General features: G+C 41.3%; 1 protein-coding gene across 1 annotated transcript in view; it reads right to left on the minus strand.

Moving 5' to 3' along the window:
- The window catches only part of SEL1L2 (SEL1L2 adaptor subunit of ERAD E3 ligase), a 160104-nt gene extending 149264 nt beyond the window's left edge, over positions 1-10840 (minus strand). Inside the window, exon 1 of the mRNA XM_036244828.1 lies at positions 10814-10840. Coding sequence (XP_036100721.1) covers positions 10814-10840 — 27 coding nt within the window. The remainder of the gene's footprint in view (positions 1-10813) is intronic.
- Positions 10841-12158: the final 1318 nt, after the last annotated feature.

Raw genomic sequence — 12158 nt, forward strand, 5'->3', positions numbered from 1 at the left:
TTGTGACTTGCCTTGACCAACAGAAATGTGGCAGGTGACACTGCTTAACTTCCAAGGCTAGTCCTTAGGCCTTTCAGCCTCTTTTACCCTCTTGGACTAATGCCCTAAGATCAGCAAGCCCTGAAGGAGCCAGGGATAATAGACCATGGGAGAGAGAGGCCCAGCTGTTTCAGCTGACCACCAGCTGAGTGAAGCTACATGAGTGGGCCCAGTGAGACCAGTAAAAGTATCACCCAGTCAACCCACAGAGAATAATGAGAAATAGTAAATTATTGTCAATTCAAATAACTAAGTTTTGGGTTGTTTGTTTTGCAGCAATTGATAACTTAAACAAGTCTTTTCATCAGCCTACTAGAATTCCGTAGACAGAATTCTCAATTCTCAGAAGCTATGTTAGATCAATACATAATGCCAAAATAAATCATATGAAATATATTCATAGAATTTTTAAAAAGATTAGAAGAAAGTAGTATCTAAAAAAATTGCCTTGATCACAGTTCTTTTCAGATCCATGTTCTCATGAAAGACTTGATATACATGAACTCCTGACTTTACCATTCATTTCCCCAATGCAGCCCACCTCCTTTTTTTCAAGGACATGCTTCATTTTTATTTGAATGGACATTGGGACACTGAGTAATGTGACTGTTCCTTTATTGACTGTGGTTCTGAAAAAAAAAAACACACCTTACTTTATGGGTGAATATGCCTAGGAAGCTATGGGCAAATAAGAAGATGCATTTGTTTATTTGTTCACAAAACATTTATTAAAAAAGTTAAATAGAAGTTTTTTATTGATTCTCCTATCTTAGTTCTTCAAAATAGTGCTTCATGACTCACTTAGGGCTTCACCTGATTCATATGTTTTGACCATCAGATGTATTAAAAGTATAAAAATATGAACTACCAAATCCTTTCTAACCTTTCTCTTAGTCTCTGTGTAGTTCACTGGCTTCTGTGACTACACTAAACTGGATGTCTTTCTTTCTTTCAAGCCTCTATTCTACAGTTCCTCTTTGGTTTTGTATCATCTAATTAGCATGTATTTCTCAATGCTCAGTCCTTACCTCTTCTCTCTGGCATGATCTAAGGGTTGAGCTGGGTCAGCAAGAGCTTTGGAGTAAACAGTGAATGCAGGAGGTCAGGAACTAGGAAAGGATAACATGCTGATTACAGGACAGGCAGCTATACTTACAACGTGGAACCCTGAGAATCAAAAAACTGAAAGCAGAAAAACACAAATCACAGGAGCATCCAAAAAAATCCAATATGACAGAAGTGAGACAAGTGATTAGAGACAAACCTGGCAACAAGGATAGTTCCAAAACCTAGGACTAAATTTAAGGGAGCAGGCCAGGCTGGAAAGTATGCAGATGAATCTAAGATAGCAGAAATGGGTAGACAACCGGGGAAATGCAGGAGTAAGAGTGAGGGTTAGCACCTACAAAGGACTTGAAAATTCTGCCAAAGGAAATCAGACCCTCATCTTGTCATGCCTGCATTCTTTTCTTTTTTCTTTTTTTTATTTTTATTTTATTTTTTAAATCTTTATTGTTGAATGTATTACAAATGTTCTTCATTTTCCTCCCATTGATCCCCTCTTCCCCCCTCCCGCCTTTTCCCACACTATTGTCTGTGTCCATTGGTTATGCATATAAGTTCTTTGGTTTATTTCTTCCCAACCCCCAAACCCCTTCCCTTTGAGGTTTGTCAGTCTAGCAATGAATTTGTACCTCTTAATCCCTTCATCTTTTTCACCCGTTCCCCCAACCCCCTCCCATCTAGCAACCAACAAAATGTTCTCTGTATCTATGACAATGTTTCTATTCTGCCTGTTCATTTTGTTTGCAGATTCCATTGTCGATAGCTATGTATTCATTGCCATTTTGTTTGTTCATATATTTTATCTTTATCTTCAAAGAGACCTTTCATCATTTCATATAATAACGGTTTGGTGGTGATGAACTCCTTTAACTTTTTCTTGTCTGAGAAACTCTTTATATGGCCATCCATTCTAAATGACAGCTTTGCAGGATAGAGTAATCTTGGTTGTAGGTTCTTGCCTTTCATCACTCTGAATATTTCTTGCCACTCCCTTCTGGCCTGCAAAGTTTCTTTTGAGAAATCAGCTGACAGCCTAATGGGAACTCCCTTGTAGGTACCTAACTGCTTTTCTCTTGCTGCTTTTAAGATTCTCTCTTTGTCTTGAACCTTTTACATTTTGATGATGATGTGTCTTGGTGTGGGCCTCTGGGGTTCATCTTGTTTGGGACTCTCTGTGCTTCCTGGACTTGTATGTCTGTTTCCTTCACCAAGTTAGGAAAGTTTTCTGCCATTATTGTTTCAAACAGGTTTTCAATTTCTTGTTCTCCCTCCTCTCCTTCTGGCACCCCCAAGATGCGAATGTTGGCATGCTTGAAGTTGTCCCAGAGGCTCCTTACACTATCCTCATTTTTTTGGATTCTTTTTTTTTTTTCGCTGTTCTGATTGGGTGTTTTTTGCTTCATTATATTCCAAATAGGGTTTGCTTCTTGGATTTATGTACTCTACTATTGAATCTGTGTAAATTATTCTTTTTTTCAGTTAATGCCTCCTTCATTTCTGCCTGTGCATCCATCATTTCTGACTGGTCCTTTTTTATGCTCTTGAGGCCCTCACTAAGTTCACTGAGGTTCTCATTAAGCTCATTGAACATCCTTATAAGCAGTATTTTGAACTCAGCATCTGTTAGGTTGTTTATCTCCTTTTTGCTTAGTTTTTTGCTTGGGGTTTTGTTCTGTTCTTTCATTTGGGACTTGTTTCTTTGTCTCCTCATTTTGGCTGCCTCCCTGTGTTTGTTTCAGTGTATTACTTAACGAGAGGTATGGGGCTAGCTGTGACCAGATACTGCTCGTTTGAAAGAATTTAGGAAAAACTTGAAGCAGGATCCAAGACAGGCCAATCCTATCGTTAAGCCATTGGCAACAGCTTGGGTGGGCCTGAAAGTTGGATGGGGCAGGGCCTCAGAGAATCACCAGGGCAGGGCTACCAGTGTGAGCTAGGTTGCTGGAGTCCCAGATATGGCAGCTGTTGGCCACCCCAACAGGAAGCGCTCTCCAAAGGAACAAAGGCCTCTGACAGCACGTTTGTCCTGGAGAAAGCCCCCTTTCCAGCCCTCGCTCCAATACCAAACAGCTCAGTTCTTCCCTATATGTCTCTGGTGCCCCTCGAGCTGCCTCCCCTCCAAGCTCAGAGGGAGTGAGTCTGATAAGTCCGTGAGCGGGCCCTTTAAGGAGCTGCCAGGGGCACCAGCCACCTCAGCTTCCCTAAGCCTTAGTTCCCACGGTTTTGTTTTGTTTTTTTTATCCTCACGAGACAACATTTTTCCATTTTTTGTTCAGATAGAGGGGGAGGGAGAGAGAGGAAGAGAGAGAGAGAGAAGCATCGATGTGAAAGGGACACATCGAGTGGCTGTCACCCGCACGACCAACCAGGGCTAGGGACAAACTGCAACCGAGGTACGTGCCCTTAGCTGGAACCGAACCTGGGTCTCTCTGTACTGCAGGCCGATGCTCCAACTGCTGAGCCAAACCGGCCAGGGCCCCACGGGTTTTTCCACCCAGAAGTTATGGGGACTTCTCTTCCTGGCACTGGAACCCTGAGCGGGGCGTCTGGTATGGGATGAGGACCCCTCAGTCTTGAGGGAGGACCTTCCCAGCCGAGGTATCTTCCTGATTTTTATCCACCACACATAGATGTGGGACCAGCCCGTCCGCCTCTGCTCCTCCTACCAGTGTCGATGTGGCTGCTTCTTAATTCCGTAGTTGTAGGACTTTCATTCAGCTTTATCAGGCGGTTTTGAATGATGGTTGTTCTATAGTTTAGTTGTAACTTTGATGTGGTTGTGGGAGGACGTGATACTGTGGTTACCTACACTGCCATCTTGACCAGAAGGCCTTTTTTTTTTTTTTTTCATTCTAATTAATTAATTTATTTTTGTTACAGATGGTTCTCCTTTTACCCCCACTGATTTCCCCCTCTCCGCCTTCCTCACCCTGTCCCCACCTTTGTTGTCCATGTCCAATGTTCATACATACATGCGTAAAAGTTCTGTGGTTTATCTCTCCCCTGCGCCTCCCTGTCCAGGGGATTGTCAGTCTGTATCACACTTCCACATCTCTGGGATTTCCCCGTTCCCCAGACTATTGTGTTGATTATATTCCACAAATAAGTGAGATCACATGATATTTGTCTTTCTCTGCTTGCCTTGTTTCACTTAGGATAATCCATTCCAGGTTGCTCTGTGTTGTCTCAAAGGATAAGAGATCTTTCTTTCTTACACCTGCATAGTACTCCACTGTGTATATGTACCACTGCTTTTTTATCCATTCGTCTACTGATGGACATTTGGGCTGTTTCCCGATTTTAGCTAGTGTAAATAGTGATGCTATAAACATGGGGGTACATATATTCTTTCTAATTGGTGTTTCAGGCTTCTTAGGGTTTATGCCTAGAAGTAGGATCACTGGGTCAAATGGGAATTCCATTTTGAATTTTTTGAGGTAACACCATATTGTTTTTCATAGTGGCTGCACCAGTCTGCATTCCCACCAGCAGTGTACTAAAGTCCCCTTTCCTCCACACCCTTGCCTATACTTGTTGTTTGATGATTTGTTGATGGCGGCCATTCTGACAGGTGTGAGGTGATACCTCATTGTTGTTTTAATTTGCATCTCTCTGATGATTAGTGATGTTGAGTATTTCTTCATATGTCTCTTGGCCATTTGTATATCCTTTTGGAGAGGTGTCTATTTAGATCATCTGCAAATTTTTAATTGGGTTCTTTGTCTTCCTTTTCTTGAGTTGTATGAGCACTCTATATATTTTGGAAATTAACCCCTTATCTGATACATCATTGGCAATGATGTTCTCCCATACAGTGGGTTGCCTTTCTATTTTGATGATTGTATCTTTAGCTGTGCAGAAGCTTTTTAGTTTGATGTAGTCCCATGTGTTCATTTTCTTCTTAGTTTCTGTTGCCCTAGGTGATGTATCAGTGAAAATTCTGCTGCGTATAATGTCGGAAATTTTGTTGCCTACATTTTCTTCTAGGATTTTTATGAATTCATGAGTACATTTAAGTCTTTTATCCATTTTGAGTTTATTCTTGTGTATGATGTAAGTTGATGGTCTAGTTTCATTTTTTTGCAAGTAGCTGTCCAATTTTTCCAACACCATTTATTAAAGAGGCTGTCTTTACTCCACTGTATGCTCTTGCACCTTTGTCAGATATTAATTGAGCATATTGCCTTGGGTTCATTTCCGGGTTTTCTGTTCTGTTCCACTGGTCTATATGTCTGCTCTTATGCCAGTACTAGGCTGTTTTGATTATAGTGACTTTGTAGTATAACCTGATATCTGGTAATGTGATTCCTCCATCATTGTTCTTCTTTTTCAAGATTGCTGTGACTATTTGAGGTCTTTTTTGGTTCCATATGAACTTTTGAAGTATTTGTTCTAGTTCTGTGAAGTATGTCGTCAGTATTTTGATGGGGATTGCATTGAATCTATAGATTGCTTTGGGTAGTATGGACATTTTAATGATGTTGATTCTTCCAATCCATGAACAAGGTATGTGCTTCCACTTTTTTATATCTTCCTCTATTTCTTTTTCAATGGTCTGTAGTTTTCTGTGAATAGGTCTTTTATTTCTTTGGTTAAGTTTATTTTTAGGTATCTTAATTTTTTTGCTGCGATGGTAAATGGGATTTTTGTTGTTGTTTCTTTTTCTGTGTCTTTATCATTGGTGTATAAGTGTGCCATCGATTTTTTTATGTTAATTTTGTATCCCGCTATTTTGCCAAATTCATTTATTAAGTCTAGGAAATTTTTGATGGAGTCTTTGGGGTTTTTCTACATATAGTAAGATGTCATCTGTGAATAATGACAGTTTCACTTCCTCCTTTCCAATTTGGATCTGTTTTATTTTTTCCTCCTGTCTGATTGCTGTGGCTAAGACTTCCAGTACTATGTTAAGTAAGAGTGGTGAAAGTGGGCATCCTTGCCTTGTTCCTTTTCTTAAGGGAAATGCTTTTAATTTTTGCCTATTGAGTATGATGTTGGCTGTAAGTCTTTCATATATGGCCTTTATTATGTCAAGATATGATCCCTATATTCCCACATTGCTGAGCATTTTTATCAGAAATGGGCGTTGGATTTTATTGAAAGCTTTTTCAGCGTCTATTGATATGATCAAATGATTTTTATTTTTTATTTTGTATATGTGGTGTATCACATTTATTGATTTGGGAATATTGTACCAGCCTTGCATCCCTGGGATGAATCCCACTTGGTCATGGTGAATACTTTTTTTGATGTATTGCTGGATTTGATTTGGTAGTATTTTGTTCAGAATTTTGGCATCTATGTTCATCAGGGTTATTGGTCTGTAGTTTTCTTTCTTTGTAGTGTCTTTTTGTGGTTTTGGAATTAGAATTATGCTGGCCTCATAAAACGAGTTTGGAAGTCTTCCTTCTTCTTGAATTTTTTGAAATAGTTTGAGAAGAATGGGTATTAGTTCTTTGAATGTTCAATAAAATTCCCCTGTGAAGCCAGACTGGGCTTTTGTTTGCTGGGAGAATCTTGATTACATGTTCAATTTCTTCTGTTGTTGTCGGTCTTTTCAAGTTTTCTATCTCTTTCTGGTTCAGTTTTGGGGGACTATGTGTTTCTAAATTGGTTCATTTCAATTAGATTGTCGAATTTGTTGCCGTATAATTGTTCTTAATATTTGTTAACAATCCGTTGTATTTCTGTGGTGTCAGTTATTATTTCTTCTCTTTCATTTCTGATTTTGTGTATTTGGGTTCTCTCTCTTTGTTTCTTGGTGAGTCTAGCTAAGGGTCCATCAATCTTGTTTATCGTTTCAAAGTACCAGCTCTTTGTTTCATTGATCCTTTGAATTGTTTTTTTGGACTCCATGTCATTTATTTCTGCTCTGATGTTTACTATTTCCTTCCTTCTACTTGCTCTGGGGTTTTCCTTTTTTTTTTGCTTTCTAGTTCTTTAATTTCTGAGGTTAAATATTCTGTTAGAATTTTTTTTTGCTTCTTGAGGTAGGCCTGTAGTGCTATGAACTTCCCTCTCAAAACTGCTTTTGCTACATCTCATAGATTTTGTGTTGTTGTGTGTTCATGTTCATTGGTTTCCAGGAAGTTTTTAATTTCTTCCTTGATCTCCATGGTAACCCATTCTTTGTTCAGTAACATGCTATTTAGTCTCCATGTTTGCAAATGTCTTTGCATGTTCTTGTTGCAATTGATTTCTAGTTTTATGCCATTGTGATCTGAGAAAATGCTTGATATGATTTCAATTTTCTTGAACATGTGGAGACTTAGTTTGTGTCCTAACATGTGGTCTGATTTTGAGAATGTCCCATGTGAGAAGAATGTGAATTCTCCAATTTTGGGGTGTAATTCTCTTTAGATATCTATTAAATCCATTTGATCTAGCACTTCGTTTAGAGTCTGTGTTTCCTTGTTAATTTGTTCTCTAGAAGATCTATCCAATGATGTCAGCGGGGTGTTGAAATCCCCTTCTATGACTGTATTGCTGTCAATTTCTCCTTTGAAGTCCTCCAAAATATTTTTAATATACGTTGGTGCTCCTATGTTGAGTGCATATATGTTTACCAACATTACATATTCCTTTTGGATAGATCCTTTCAATATTACGTAGTGGCCTTCTTTGTCTCTAGTTATGGTCTTCATTTAGAAATTTACTTTATTAAATATGAGTATTGCTATCCCAGCTTTTTTTTGCTTTCCATTTGCTTGAAAGATTTTTTCCATCCCTTCACTTTCAACCTATGTCAGTCTTTTGTTGTGAGGTGGGTCCCGTGTAAACAACATATAAATGAGTGTTGCTTTCTTATCCAATCAGCTACTCTGTTTTTTTATCGGAGCATTCAAACCATTCACATTTAAGGTGATAATTGATATGTAATTATTTATTGCCATTTTGTTTAATGTGGTTCCATTTTTTTTCCCTATTTCTTCTACTAATTACAGCAGTCCTTTTAGCATATCTTGCAGTGCTGATTTGGTGTTAATATATTTTCTTAGCCTTTTTCTTTCTGGAAAGCTCTTTATTTGAGCTTCTATTTTGAATGATAGCCTTGCTGGATAGAGTAGTCTTAGATTCAGATTCTTATTTTTCATGACCTTGATTACTTCTTGGCACTCCCTTCTGGCCTGTAGTGTTTCTGTTGAGATGACGGCAGAGAGCCTTATGGGGTTGTTTATGTAGGTAACCTGTTGCTTATCTCTTGCTGCCTTTAGGATTCTCTCTTTGTCTTTAATTTTTGGCATTTTGATTACTATGTGTCTTGGAGTGGGCCTGTTTGGGTTCTTCTTACTTGGGGCTCTCTGTGCTTCTTGAACTTGAAGGCCTTCTTGCTTCACCAAGTTAGGAAAGTTTTCTGTCACTATTTCTTCAAATATATTCTCCAGCCCTTGCCCATTTTCTTCCTCTTAGGGGACTCCTATGATGCAAATGTTATTATGTTTCCAGTTGTCCACAGTTCTCTTAAGCTGTCTTGCTGTTTTTTAATCATTTTTTCCATTTGGTTTTCTGATTGGTTGATTTTTTTTCTACTCTGTCTTCTAATTCACTGATCCGGTCCTCAGCTTCCTCTACTCTGCTGTTTAGTCCTTCCAATGTGTTCTTTATTTCTGCTATGTCATTCTTCATTTTCACTTGGTTGGTTTTCAGTGTTTCTATATATTTACTCATGGTGCTGATGTCCTTACTCATGCTGTTGAGCTTCCTCAAGATCATGGCTCTCAACTCTACCTCTGATAATTTATTTAGCTGCATTTGATTGATCTCATCTTCGATAGAGTTCTCTTGTTCTTTCCTTTGGAATTTGTTTCTTTGTTTCACCATTTTGGCCATCTCAGTGTGTATTGGAGCCTGCCAAATTTTCCCTGTGGGTGTTGGTGTTTTTCAGTTTGTGGCTTCCTCTAGTGGGTTTGGATGAGCCTGGGTGGGCCCACGTTAAACACCACTGTCAAGTCTTACTTTCCTGGGTAGATTTCCAAGCCCAGGAAAGGTTCAGTTATCCTCTAGCTTTTTCCTGGTGGCTAGTAGTCTCAGTTACTCAGTGCCTTGAAATGTAGCCCTGGTGTTCTGCATAAGAGGATTTCCAGAGAATAGGATACATGCTGGTTGTTAATGAGCCTCAATTTTCATTTCTTTGCCTCACCTGGGAAAGGCTGAATCTTCGAGGGGGAGGGCTGCTGCTTTTCCCCATAGCTCTGGGAAGGAGGACACTGGCCACTGTCCTTTGTGGCCGCAACTCAGCAAAAACTCTGAGTGCCCTCCAAATCCCGGGAGTCCCCACAGAGTTCCAGCCCAGTCTGCTCTCCCTCTGCCATAGCCAACAGGTGAGTGGCTGTGGTAATTTTAGCACTCTGTTTTGGCTCTCTGCACTGTGGAGCGGGCTTGGTCTTTATTCCTTATGGGCGCTGCACATAGCTATACTGCTGCTGTCCGTGGGCTCCCAGCCTGCCACCCTCTTGCACCTCCACAGATCCTACCAGTGTCCCTGGTTATATGGTCCTGTCCTGCTGCTTATCTGTTGCTTTTTTCTGAGGATTTGTCTTTATTTTAGTTGTAATTCTTGTTTGGTCCTGGGAGATCATTTGCATGGCTTCTATTCACTCCTCCTCCTTTTCCTAATCCTCTAAGCCTATCTTGTGTGCAGCTGGGTCACACAGGCCTTTCTGGTACCTCCGCATCCTGCAAGTTCTGTGGGTAACTGGATCGTACTGTCCCTCTGGGGACCTGGCTCTATGCCTATGTTATTGGCTGCTTGGTCGCACAGGCCTCTCAGGTGCTTCAGCACCCAGCAGGACCCATGGGTAACTGAATAGCATAGTTCCTGCTGGGTCTCACAGGACCCTCTGGTGCTTCAGCACTACACAGGTCCTGCAGGTAACTGGATCACAGTCCTGCTGGGTGGCACAGACCTCTCTGGAGCCCCTGCACCCTGCAGTTTCCGGGCGTGGACAGCTGCAGCAGTCTCTCTGGGGCTCAGGCTTGCCACTGCACTTGTGAGCTACTGGACCATATAGTCCTCTGTGGTGTGCATTGGCCCCAGGTCCTGCCACTGGTGGCTGGGAAGTGCTGCTGCCCTATGGGGCTCAACTCCTGCTCAGCTTTTGCTGTAGATTTTGGGGATGGATCTCATCTGCTGGTCTGTGCTTCTGTTGCCTGGGGATGGATTTCTGCTCCCCAGCCTCTGTTGCTGGGGGTATATCCGAACTCTGATCGGGCTGCTACTATGGGGGATGGTGCTGGGCTCCTGGATATCCACAGCTTCTGTGACCAGCATCTTGGGAACTCCACTACTGTGCACTGGTCTGTGTTGACACAGAGTGTCTACTGGTTCGATAGTGCCAGGTGTGCTGATGCGCTCAGGTTGCTGAGCCCTAGCTGCTCCCACTGCCTTTTCCCAGGGAAGACCCAGGATCTTCCAAAATGGTGCAATCTCCCCTCGGTGCAGGGAGAAGTACCCTGAAGGGCCGATTACCGTGGTAGCCGGCTGCTCTGTCCACAGCACAGGAATTTTCTGCTCTGTGTCTCTGCACTGCAGAGGTTTGGTCGTCCACCTTCACGTCCATCCACACTCTCACACACTCACCCTCCCTCCAGTCCTGTCTTCCGCCATCTTTTTTTTCATACCTGCTTTCTTACAAAAATTTCCTAACAGATTTAATCATGATTATTCTAATTTTAACCTAGCTTATATTAACCATCAGAATAATTTTACCATACTGCTATTTCCAGGAAGACGCATATCTGCTTTAAAACCTCTAAGTCCCTGTCGCTTACTGCACAAAGACGATCTTCCTATGTCAACTTCCAGTTCCCTCCATTATCAGGTTTAACACTATACTTACAAAAATTTGTTTCAAATCCAAATAATCTGTTTCATTAGTTACTGATTATTACTTTGAAAGGTTTCTTCTTTACTTTCTGTAATAAATCCTATTTTTATATTAAAATTATGTGTTAAGACACACAAAAATGGCGGCAGAGTGAATAGAAGCTATACATACCATCTCCCAGGACCAAATTGGAATTATAATGAAAATAAAGGGAAATCATCAGGAAAAAAGGAACAGAACAGCAGTTTGCGAGGACCATATAACCAGGGACCCTGACACAATACTGGTAGGTTTGTGGAGGTGCGAGAGGGGAGCTGGGAGCAGTGGCCTTAGCTGTGAGCAGCACGCCCTTGGGTTAAACTCCCAAGCAGCTCAACAGCCCAGAGCTGGGACAGACACTAAAATAGCCACAGCCACTCACCTTGGGCTTCGGCACAGAGATGACAAACTGGACTGAAACTGTTTGGGTATACTCGGGATTTGGACGGTACTCAGAGCTTTTACTGAGTTGTAGCCACATAGGAAGGTGGCCAGGTGGCCATCTTGCTCCTTCACAGGGCTCTGGGGAGAGGGGGCGGCCCCTCCCTAAGATATTCAACACCACCTGGTGGCCATTGAAATGCAAATTGAGGCCCAATAACCACCAGCATCTGCTCCACCCTCAGGAAATGCTGAACACCTGAGGGAGTTTTTCACTCAACTGAGAAGCCAAGGCGCTTCAAGTAACTGCTACTGATAACTTCCAGGCAAAAAGCTGTACCATCCCTGGGCTAGCAACTCTAACCAGGAAAGTAAGACTTGACAGTGGTGTGTAACGTGGGTCCTCCCTGTCTCATCCAAACCCAGGAGAGGGAGCCACAAACAGCAGAACACCAACACCCACAGGAAAAATTTGGCCAGCTCCAAAGCCACAGTGATAGCCAAAATGGTGAAACAGAAAAACAAAAGCCAAATGAGAGAACAAGAGTCCTCTATCGAAGATGAGATAAATGAGGTGCAGTTAAGTAAGTTAACAGAAATAGAATTCAGAGCCATGATCTTAAGGAAGCTCAACAGCATGTGTAAGGACATGAGCACAATGAGTAAAAACATGAAAATGTTGAAAGTAAAAACCACGAAGAAGAAATGAAGAATGACATATCAGAAATAAAGAACTCATTGAATGGTCTAAACAGCACAGTAGAGGAAGCTGAGGACTGGATCAATGAATTAGAAGACAGGATAGAA

This window comes from Molossus molossus, unplaced genomic scaffold (genome assembly GCF_014108415.1).
Source record: "Molossus molossus isolate mMolMol1 unplaced genomic scaffold, mMolMol1.p scaffold_m16_p_6, whole genome shotgun sequence".
In the NCBI taxonomy this organism is placed as follows: domain Eukaryota; kingdom Metazoa; phylum Chordata; class Mammalia; order Chiroptera; family Molossidae; genus Molossus; species Molossus molossus.